This window comes from Penaeus monodon, chromosome 12 (assembly GCF_015228065.2).
Source record: "Penaeus monodon isolate SGIC_2016 chromosome 12, NSTDA_Pmon_1, whole genome shotgun sequence".
In the NCBI taxonomy this organism is placed as follows: Eukaryota; Metazoa; Arthropoda; class Malacostraca; order Decapoda; family Penaeidae; genus Penaeus; species Penaeus monodon.
The window spans coordinates 43,122,885-43,135,358 of record NC_051397.1 but is presented as its reverse complement, the minus strand read 5'-3'; the positions used below and the strand labels follow the sequence as shown (position 1 = coordinate 43,135,358).

The following is a 12,474-nucleotide window of genomic DNA, read 5'->3' as shown; positions in this document are numbered from 1 at the left end:
GGCTGGCTTGGCCACCCAGTGGCTAGGTAGGCAATCAAGGTGAAGTTTCTTGCCAAAGGGAACAACGTGGCGGTCGGTGACTCGAACCCTTGAACTCAGATTGCCGTCGTGGCAGTCTTGAGTCCGACGCTCTAACCATTCGGCCACCGCGGACTTGACGATCATGGGCTTCCATGATTTTTTCTTAGCAATTTAGAGCGGTGGTTTGCCATTGCCTTCCGCCCGGTGTTTTTATCGAGTCACCATCTCTATTTACCCGGCACTGACTTGGGCTGGCTTGGCCACCCAGTGGCTAGTCAGGCAATCGAGGTGAAGTTCCTTGCCCAAGGGAAACAATGCGGCGGTCGGTAATTCGAACCCTCGAACTCAGATTGCCGTCGTGACAGTCTTGAGTCCGACACTCTAACCATTCGGCCACCACGGCCCTCATGTGTATGTATATATATATATATATATATATATATATATATATATATATATATATATATATATATATATATATATATATATATATAAATATATGTACATGTATGTGTGTATATATACATGTAGGTATGTATGCATGCATGTATATATATGCATACATATATATGTATGTATATAGATGTATACATACATATGTATGTATATAGATGTATACATATATATGTATGTATGTGTGCATATATGTATATTTTCATAAATCAATAGACAAAAAAAACAAATATACACACATACATACATACATACATACACACACATATACATACACATACACACTCACACTCACACACTCAAACACTCACACACTCACACACACACACACACACACACACACACACACACACACACACACACACACACACACACACACACACACACACACACACACACACACACACACATGCCCGCTTACATGTTTGCCTTAATGTACATAAATATAGAGTCATCTATGTATTTACATAAGCAGGTAAGCTGAGGAAGTAAATAAATAAATAAATAAATAAATAAATAAATAAATAAATAAATAAATAAATACATAAATAAAATAAATAAACAAACAAACAAATAAATAACCGTAGCTAAATACAAACATACATATATAAGCAGATACAGATACAAATATATACATATACATACATACATACATACATACATACATACATACATACATACATACATAGTTAGCCTTGATAGTTGTAGATATGTAGATAGATAGGTGGATAGATAACTGGAGAGATAGAAAGGTAGACTGATAAACAGAAAGATATAGTTAGTTATCTAGATAAAATAGATAAAAAGAGAGAGACAGATATCTTAAAGTACATAGGCAGATATAATTAGCTAATATATATATAAAGATATAATTAGATATAAATAGATACATTAATTGGTACAAAAATTGGATAAACAGATAAATCTTCAAACAAATCCACATGTAACTTGCTCTGACTTGTGATGGATAGCCTCCAATCTACAGTCTAATGAGCTAATGTATACAAAAAGATCACAACAGCTAGAAAGACACAATGACTGGTAAGGGATACAGTAGGGAGAGGCAACAATTGGTATGGGATATAGGGATAGGACCCAAGTCTTAGAAAATATGCGGATTGGTGGGGGACTTTGAGGAACAAAACCCCTGGGTTAGGAATGTTTTGGGTTCATACTTTGTGGTAGGGTTAGCTCTTTTGTTCATCTGAGTATGGTCCTGTTGTAAACTTTCACTTTATAATCAGCAAAGAGAAGCAAACTTCCATTACATATCTCATGGATGTTTAGGACAGGTTCCTTCTTTCAAAATGAACACGGTGTATGTCTGCTGGCCTTTGCCTCAGTGCCGGCAGACACAAAGACTGCAGCTTGGGTGCATTTGTAACATTTACCCCAACATTTACTAACTATACTAAACACAAATCACAGAAAGCAAAATACAAGGCACTCACTCTGCCCTTTGGCCGTGTCCTCCTTGTCCATGCGGAAGTTCCTGAGGCCACCCCCTAGGGAGCCTTTCTTGTTGGCATTGCCATTGGCATCACTCTTGGCAGAGTCTACCCCCTCACCATTCATCTTCAAGGGGTTGCAGCTGTTACCTCAATACTGTCTGCAATGAGATAAGAAATGCATATTGCAGATTGATCAAACACAGTTTAACTAACAGGATGACAAAAAACTTTTTTTTTTTTACTAATGCTATAAATATCGATGGTGTTATTTTTATTATAGACATTATAATTACAATAATGTAATAGACATTAGTAACAGCAATATAAGATAACGTAAAATATTTTCGAAACTCAAAGAAAAGGGAAAACAAGCGAGATAGGAAGCATTTGCCTCATTGGTGACTTAATACAAGTTTACCATCTATGTGTTAAAACAATTAATAAAGTAAACTCACAATGGGCATGGCATGTATGTATATGCCATGCCCATTGGATTTGGGTTAAACATAAATATAAAGAGGAGTGCACTTTGAGACATCAATAGTACATCCTAATAAAATTCTCATCAGCAGTCAAACTGCATTATTTTGACTGCTTACCAAATACCAAAATTTTGTTTTAAAAAAGGTTAGGATTGAAGATTCTCAAGATAGTAATACTGGGAAAAATAAAGTAAACTATTTCTCTGTATACTGGAAGATGTTAATAATAGTGGGGTCAATCAATGCCTATCTGTGGTTAATGGTTAATGGATAAAAAGCAAAATAAATGTGTTAGACATCATAAAAAAGTCATAAAAAAAGATAGAAAGGAGTAATAGTGAAAAAGTTAAAGAGTGGGATTAGTTGATGATTAAATGTGCATAAAGAGGGGGATTAGTTGATTAAATATGCATAAAGAGGAGGATTAGTTGATGATTAAATGTGCCACATGTCAGTAGTCATAGTAGTTCAGGAAGTAGAGATTAACAAAGAGTGATTACATCCAAGTTATCAAAGGATGAAGTGTGGAATTTTGCAACAATGTCCACAGGGTAAGGTAGGGATTAGCAAAGAAGAAAGGGGTTTAAGAGTGATCAGGAAAGATGTCAAGAGGGAGAGAATCCAGGGAAGGAGGCTGTTGTAATAAGGGCTGCATGGGTATCCAAGGGGAAGCTGAGGGGATAATGAGGAAGGATGGGGGATGATGTCCCTGATGCAGGGAGGAATGGGATGTGTTGAGAGGGAGGAATGGGATGTGTTGAGAGGGAGTGGGAGGAAAGGGTGTAGAGGGAACATGAGTAGGAGCATGGATGTTGGCAATTACTTCGAGTGCATAAGGACCAAACCTTGTTGACATGCTTCCTGCCTGGCTTCGCATAAAGTGGGGCCAAGTTTGAATCTGAGAGTTGCCACTTCCAATTCAAACTTGTAGGTAGGGCAGACCCTATAAAATACATTATGGGAGTTACCACAATTGGTACACATGCGTAGCTGTGACGAGAAGTTTGATCAACTGTGACCACAGAGAGGGCATTGGGCTGTGAAATGGCAGTGTTTGGCAGGATGGCCTAGATGCAATCAATTCTGACATTGATGGGGAGGAAGTTGATATGGTTAGAGAGGGAGGTACTCTCCGCTAATGTACAGAAAGTAATTTTGGCAATATTGGTGGGAAGACCCACGACAGCCTCTAACGAGGATAGTGTAGCACTGCACTGATACTACATCATTGTTCATGAAGCAGGCGAGTAAGTCTTCTCCACAATATGACTTTGTCATAGACAAGGCAGTTTGTTGGAGAGATGGAGACAAGTGTTGAGGGAGAAATGAGGTTGGGCAGGAATGGGTTTACCATTGAAGTCACTTTGGGTTGATAATGCTATAGCTTGGGATTCAGACAAGGCAGGAACAATCCTACTTGGTTGGGCTAAACAGAGCATTCAAGATGTTTGTAGAGGTGGAGATAGAAGAAGGACGGGGATGTGTGGAAGAGGGAGTAGTGTTGAGTAAAGTAGTACTGTGGAGAGGTGGACAATAAGGATGGAGAGTAGTAATATATGAAGGTTGTGGGACTGCAGGAGATGAACTAGAGGATGCTGGGAGAGGAGGAATGTTTTCTGACGATTGAGTATTGACCTAGATGGATGATTTGGACTGGACTGATGTGATAATAGGCATCAAGGAAGGGGTAGTAGTAGCATTGTCATAGTCATGGTCAAAGGAGAGCCTGGGATCGAGGAACCAGGATAATTGAATATCTGATACTGGGTAACCCTCTATGTCTTTATTAATGGTAAAAAGTCTTCATTACTGGCCATGGTAAGCCTAGGGTGTGTTGGGGAGAGAAATAGTCCACCCTTCAGGTTAAGGGCTAGACAACTAAATGAGAATACCATTCCCAGGCTCCCCCAGGCTGTTCATGACTGGCACAAAGTCAGCCTTTCTACCTTTCAAGATGGCTCTCACACCTTAGGAAGTGGATAGTAGAAGGAGTTGGAGAAAAAGAAGAAACAAAAAGGGGAAGGAGAAAAGACCATGCCAAATTAGCCGAGTCAAAGGCTGAGGCCCAAGGCAAGGGGGATCCCCAGCATTGGGTCCCAGTCTCCATCTCCTAAGCCCCTTATGGCAACAATATCCACAGGAATGGGGGGGGGGGGGGGGAAACAATCTGTGGTAGTTCATGAAACACATCCATAACTTTCTTCTATTAAAATATTAACCCATTAGATCCAGGTACCTCACAGTGTGTCTGTGGACCAAAATCTGGAGATCAGGCTACCTTGAATGGCAACTCTCCCAGGTGTATGGCTTGTAGGACTGGCCTCCACAATCACAAATGCATGATATCAAGATTTTTGCCTCATCTCTACAATTATTTTTTGCTCTTTTGCCATTTTCTATGGCTTATATTTGTCATCTGTTATCCTGTATTAAGATAACAGACTTTTTTCACAGAGCAGACTCCATATTATCTCTCCCACTGCACAATTATATAAACAATAAGTAACATTTTATTATTTGTTGTTTTTTATGTTTCTACATTAATCCATTTTCACACCCTATATCAACAGTAATGACAAGCTAGAATAGGGGTATTTTTTTTTACAATATGACACACTTGCCAGAAACTCCACATCACAAAGGGGAGGGTTGATGGGTGCTAAACCCCACACCAAACAGTTTTTACCTCAGTATGCACAGCAAGATAAAGCTAAAACTTCAGCACACCAAGTGGACTTAGGCAGTTAGTAACTTTTTTGATGGACGGCAAAATTTCACCCTTGTGGGCTGGTGGAAATACTGCTGGAGCTTGCTGAGGGCCCACTGAGTCACTCTCACTCCAAGTGCTTTGTGCATTCATGATGAGATATCCCTTTCACCCAACACTCAGCAACAATCTATCATGACAAAATGTTTCCGTCATCCTACCCTTGACCAAATTTCTTCTCTATGACAAGGCATTCTTGTAACCCATGCCTATCCTTAAATTTTAAAGACATGACATCCACATCACCCTGATTCAATGGGTAAATCCATTATATCCAGGAAAACCACACACTGTCACTAGAGCTAGGAACAGAGTCAGAGTCAAAAAACTTTATATACATATTTCTAAATAATCCATGTCCCAACAGACTACCAAAAATAAATTGCCAATATTAAGTTTCTGGTAAATTAGATAAAATGGGACAAAATTTTGAAAGACCCCTTTTCATGGGGCCAGACATAAAAGGTTAATTACAAAATTCCCCATTTTTCTCTGTAACATTTCAACACCCTACTTCAATGCAGGGCAATTTTCTAGAATGGTAAAGGTGGATTCCTCTCTCCCTCAAGTACACATATATGCTGCTAAACCCCCCAAACCCCTACATTCTTGGCCCCAATAGTAGGGGAGGGTATGAAAGATACCAGGGAAATTGTAGGGTAATATACAAATAATAAACACAGAATCAGTCACTATACTGTCTTATGCAGGGGGCTGCCCCATAATGTCCCACTTAGAGGGCTACTACCCCTTAACCTCTGCCCAAGAAAACAAAGAATCCTCCACATATTCACAGCCAGTTAGAGTGCATGACCGACATGCAAGAGTGCATGACCGACATGCAGGAGTGCCCTACGCCGAGTCTGTCCGATGCTCTACCTTGCTATGAATACAAGAAGGATTCTTTGTTTTCCTGGGCAGGGGTTGGGGAGCAGCAGCCACCAATGAGGGGGGTAATAGGGGGCACAGCTCCCTGCACTAGAAAGTATAGTGACTGACTTTGTGTATATTATTCATATATTCCCCAGTACCTTTCATGCTCTCCCATGCTATCAGGGCCAAGATTGTAGGGGTTTGGGGGACTCCGGCATAAATGCAATATACCTGGATAGTAGCGAGTGATAGGAATCCATCAATACCAATTTCATCACAAGTGGTTATGCAATGCTATTCAAGAAAATTACCCTTGCAGTAAAAGGATAAATCTACCTTTGTTTTTTGCCAGTTGGTACAAATTCCACATTCATTCTTTGCTTGAATATATCTTGCTAGAATATATGTTCTACGGCAAGTTTCATATATTTAGATAGAATCAACCAAAGTACTTCAATAAAAGAAAATAATGTTTATAACAATATAACAAATATAAAATTCATTAATACTGTGCCTAATCCTTATTTCTCAAAATATACTCGTAGTTAATATCTGCACTCCATTGTTATATACCTTGAATATTAACTCATGTTAGATTACATTAAACTATATTAGGCCAGGCAAATGTCTTAGTTAACTGCAGAATGGAATACTATGGCAATTCTTATAACATTCATCCCAAATCTCCTTCCATACATTAACTGTACCCTAAACTAAACAACACACAGTACTATCTATTTTGTCTACCATATCAGGATAATAAGTTAATAAAATTGTAAACACTATTAATATATTGAATTAGGTGTCACTCAAGTTTCAATTTCTAATTCCGTTTATAACAAAAAAAAATTCTACTACGATAATTACGTAAACAGAACATACTTGCAACTTCCCGGCAACATCATCATCCATAACAAATATAGATTCACAACCTCCCGAGATGAAATTCATTGCATCAGTAATATTTCTCGATAAATATGTTAAAAACATGGAGTTTAAAGCAAAAGTTCCTGAAAACAAACACCAAAATTAAAAGTTTTAAGAAAATCAGTTACAATGTTTTCATTCCTTGAACTCTTTCCTTCCTTCGTGTTTTTCCTTCAACCCAAGGCCTTAATCGCAATTAACTAAATAACCCAACCAAAACCTCATTCCATTCCATTTTTTTCAAAGACCATGAGACGAGGCCGCATGTTTTTACCTCATGAATAAGAGAGGAATATGAGGTCCAAGAGCCCGGAGTCGCCGAGGTAAACAAAGAGGAAGTGAACAGCTGATGCTTCCCGCCCGACATGTCTTGGAAAATAAGTATTGCTCTATTTCCCTCTTGTTGACATCCGTATAAGGTACATCATTTACATTTCTCATCTATGTATTTACATAGCAGGTAAGCTGAGGAAGTAAATAATAAATAAATAAATAAAAATAATAAATAAATAAATAAATACATCATAAATAAATAAACAAACAAACAAATAAATAACGTAGCTAAATACAAACATACATATATAACAGATACAGATCAATTATATACATATATAATACATACATACATACATACATACATACATATATACATAGTTAGCCTTGATAGTTGTAGATATGTAGATAGATAGGTGGATAGATAACTGGACAGATAGAAAGGTAGACTGATAAACAGAAAGATATAGTTAGTTATCTAGATAAAATAGATAAAAAGAGAGAGACAGATATCTTCAAGTACATAGGCAGATATAGTTAGCTAATATATATATAAAGATATAATTAGATATAAATAGATACATTTATAGGTACAAAAATTGGATAAACAGATAAATCTTCAAACAAATCCACATGTAACTTGCTCTGACTTGTGATGGATAGCCTCCAATCTACAGTCTAATGAGCTAATGTATACAAAAAGATCACAACAGCTAGAAAGAGACAATGACTGGTAAGGGATACAGTAGGGAGAGGCAACAATTGGTATGGGATATAGGGATTGGACCCCAGTCTTAGAAAATATGCGGATTGGTGGGGGACTTTGAGGAACAAAACCCCTGGGTTAGGAATGTTTTGGGTTCATACTTTGTGGTAGGGTTCGCTCTTTTGTTCATCTGAGTATGGTCCTGTTGTAAACTTTCACTTTATAATCAGCAAAGGGAAGAAAACTTCCATTACATATCTCATAGATGCTTAGGACAGGTTCCTTCTTTCAAAATGAACACGGTGTATGTCTGCTGGCCTTTGCCTCAGTGCCGGCAGACACAAAGACTGCAGCTTGGGTGCATTTGTAACATTTACTAACTATACTAAACACAAATCACAGAAAGCAAAATACAAGGCACTCACTCTGCCCTTTGGCCGTGTCCTCCTTGTCCATGCGGAAGTTCCTGAGGCCACCCCCTAGGGAGCCTTTCTTGTTGGCATTGCCATTGGCATCACTCTTGGCAGAGTCTACCCCCTCACCATTCATCTTCAAGGGGTTGCAGCTGTTACCTCAATACTGTCTGCAATGAGATAAGAAATGCATATTGCAGATTGATCAAACAGTTTAACTAACAGGATGACAAAAAACTTTTTGCTATAATTTGTCATGTTTTTTTTTTACTAATGCTATAAATATCGATGGTGTTATTTTTATTATAGACATTATAATTACAATAATGTAATAGACTTTAGTAACAGCAATATAAGATAACGTAAAATATTTTCGAAACTCAAAGAAAAGGGAAAACAGGCGAGATAGGAAGTATTTGCCTCATTGGTGACTTAATACAAGTTTACCATCTATGTGTTAAAACAATGAATAAAGTAAACTCACAATTGGCATGGCATGTATGTATATGCCATGCCCATTGGATTTGGGTTAAACATAAATATAAAGAGGAGTGCACTTTGAGACATCAATAGTACATCCTAATAAAATTCTCATCAGCAGTCAAACTGCATTATTTTGACTACTTACCAAATACCAAAATTTTGTTTTAAAAAAGGTTAGGATTGAAGATTCTCAAGATAGTAATACTGGGAAAAATAAAGTAAACTATTTGTCTGTATACTGGAAGATGTTAATAATAGTGGGGTCAATCAATGCCTATCTGTGGTTAATGGTTAATGGATAAAAAGCAAAATAAATGTGTTAGACATCATAAAAAAGTCATAAAAAACGATAGAAAGGAGTAATAGTGAAAAGGTTAAAGAGGGGGATTAGTTGATGATTAAATGTGCATAAAGAGGGGGATTAGTTGATTAAATATGCATAAAGAGGAGGATTAGTTGATGATTAAATGTGCCACATGTCAGTAGTCATAGTAGTTCAGGAAGTAGAGATTAACAAAGAGTGATTACATCCAAGTTGTCAAAGGATGAAGTGTGGAATTTTGCAACAATGTCCACAGGGTAAGGTAGGGATTAGCAAAGAAGAAAGGGGTTTAAGAGTGATCAGGAAAGATGTCAAGAGGGAGAGAATCCAGGGAAGGAGGCTGTTGTAATAAGGGCTGCATGGGTATCCAAGGGGAAGCTGAGGGGATAATGAGGAAGGAGGGGGGATGATGTCCCTGAAGCAGGTAGGAATGGGATGTGTTGAGAGGGAGGAATGGGATGTGGTGAGAGGGAGGAATGGGATGTGTTGAGAGGGAGGAATGGGATGTGTTGAGAGGGAGTGGGAGGAAAGGGTGTAGAGGGAACATGAGTAGGAGCATGGATGTTGGCAATTACTTCGAGTGCATAAGGACCAAACCTTGTTGACATGCTTCCTGCCTGGCTTCGCATAAAGTGGGGCCAAGTTTGAATCTGAGAGTTGCCACTTCCAATTCAAACTTGTAGGTAGGGCAGACCCTATAAAATACATTATGGGAGTTACCACAACTGGTATACATGCGTAGCTGTGACGAGAAGTTTGATCAACTGTAACCACAGAGAGGGCATTGGGCTGTGAAATGGCAGTGTTTGGCAGGATGGCCTCGATGCAATCAATTCTGACATTGATGGGGAGGAAGTTGATATGGTTAGAGTGGGAGGTACTCTCCGCTAATGTACAGAAAGTAATTTTGGCAATATTGGTGGGGGGACCCACAACAGCCTCTAACGAGGATAGTGTAGCACTGCACTGATACTACATCATTGTTCATGAAGCAGGCGAGTAAGTCTTCTCCACAATATGACTTTGTCATAGACAAGGCAGTTTGTTGGGGAGATGGAGACAAGTGTTGAGGGAGAAATGAGGTTGGGCAGGAATGGGTTTACCATTGAAGTCACTTTGGGTTGATAATGCTATAGCTTGGGATTCAGACAAGGCAGGAACAATCCTACTTGGTTGGGCTAAACAGAGCATTCAAGATGTTTGTAGAGGTGGAGATAGAAGAAGGACGGGGATGTGTGGAAGAGGGAGTAGTGTTGAGTAAAGTAGTACTGTGGAGAGGTGGACAATAAGGATGGAGAGTAGTAATATATGAAGGTTGTGGGACTGCAGGAGATGAACTAGAGGATGCTGGGAGAGGAGGAATGTTTTCTGAAGATTGAGTATTGACCTAGATGGATGATTTGGACTGGACTGATGTGATAATAGGCATCAAGGAGGGGGTAGTAGTAGCATTGTCATAGTCGTGGTCAAAGGAGAGCCTGGGATCGAGGAACCAGGATAACTGAATATCTGATACTGGGTAACCCTCAATGTCTTTATTAATGGTAAAAAGTCTTCATTACTGGCCATGGTAAGCCTAGGGTGTGTTGGGGAGAGAAATAGTCCACCCTTCAGGTTAAGGGCTAGACAACTAAATGAGAATACCATTCCCAGGCTCCCCCAGGCTGTTCATGACTGGCACAAAGTCAGCCTTTCTACCTTTCAAGATGGCTCTCACACCTTAGGAAGTGGATAGTAGAAGGAGTTGGAGAAAAAGAAGAAACAAAAAGGGGAAGGAGAAAAGACCATGCCAAATTAGCCGAGTCAAAGGCTGAGGCCCAAGGCAAGGGGGATCCCCAGCATTGGGTCCCAGTCTCCATCTCCTAAGCCCCTTATGGCAACAATATCCACAGGAATGGGGGGGGGAAACAATCTGTGGTAGTTCATGAAACACATCCATAACTTTCTTCTATTAAAATATTAACCCATTAGATCCAGGTACCTCACAGTGTGTCTGTGGACCAAAATCTGGAGATCAGGCTACCTTGAATGGCAACTCTCCCAGGTGTATGGCTTGTAGGACTGGCCTCCACAATCACAAATGCATGATATCAAGATTTTTGCCTCATCTCTACAATTATTTTTTGCTCTTTTGCCATTTTCTATGGCTTATATTTGTCATCTGTTATCCTGTATTAAGATAACAGACTTTTTTCACTGAGCAGACTCCATATTATCTCTCCCACTGCACAATTATATAAACAATAAGTAACATTTTATTATTTGTTGTTTTCTATGTTTCTACATTAATCAATTTTCACACCCTATATCAATAGTAATGACAAGCTAGAATAGGGGTATTTTTTTTTACAATATGACACACTTGCCAGAAACTCCACATCACAAAGGGGAGGGTTGATGGGTGCTAAACCCCACACCAAACAGTTTTTACCTCAGTATGCACAGCAAGATAAAGCTAAAACTTCAGCACACCAAGTGGACTTAGGCAGTTAGTAACTTTTTGATGGACGGCAAAATTTCACCCTTGTGGGCTGGTGGAAATACTGCTGGAGCTTGCTGAGGGCCCACTGAGTCACTCTCACTCCAAGTGCTTTGTGCATTCATGATGAGATATCCCTTTCACCCAACACTCAGCAACAATCTATCATGACAAAATGTTTCCGTCATCCTACCCTTGACCAAATTTCTTCTCTATGACAAGGCATTCTTGTAACCCATGCCTATCCTTAAATTTTAAAGACATGACATCCACATCACCCTGATTCAATGGGTAAATCCATTATATCCAGGAAAACCACACACTGTCACTAGAGCTAGGAACAGAGTCAGAGTCAAAAAACTTTATATATATACATATTTCTAAATAATCCATGTCCCAACAGACTACCAAAAATAAATTGCCATTATTAAGTTTCTGGTAAATTAGATAAAATGGGACAAAATTTTGAAAGACCCCTTTTCATGGGGCCAGACATAAAAGGTTAATTACAAAATTCCCCATTTTTCTCTGTAACATTTCAACACCCTACTTCAATGCAGGGCAATTTTCTAGAATGGTAAAGGTGGATTCCTCTCTCCCTCAAGTACACATATATGCTGCTAAACCCCCCAAACCCCTACATACCAGGGAAATTGTAGGGTAATATACAAATAATAAACACAGAATCAGTCACTATACTGTCTTATGCAGGGGGCTGCCCCATAATGTCCCACTTAGAGGGCTACTACCCCTTAACCTCTGCCCAAGAAAACAAAGAATCCTCCACATATTCACAGCCAGTTAGAGTGCATGACCGACATGCA

General features: G+C 39.1%; 1 protein-coding gene across 3 annotated transcripts in view; it reads right to left on the bottom strand.

Annotated features, from left to right (window-relative positions):
* The window catches only part of LOC119579476 (SWI/SNF-related matrix-associated actin-dependent regulator of chromatin subfamily A containing DEAD/H box 1 homolog), a 33,304-nt gene extending 25,971 nt beyond the window's left edge, over positions 1-7,333 (bottom strand). For all 3 annotated transcript variants that reach the window (XM_037927312.1, XM_037927313.1, XM_037927315.1), the window contains exons 1-2: positions 7,249-7,333; positions 1,926-2,083 (exon numbers count right to left, since the gene is read on the bottom strand). In XM_037927312.1, coding sequence (XP_037783240.1) covers positions 1,926-2,049 — 124 coding nt within the window. In that variant the 5' untranslated portion in view covers positions 2,050-2,083; positions 7,249-7,333. The remainder of the gene's footprint in view (positions 1-1,925; positions 2,084-7,248) is intronic.
* Positions 7,334-12,474: the final 5,141 nt, after the last annotated feature.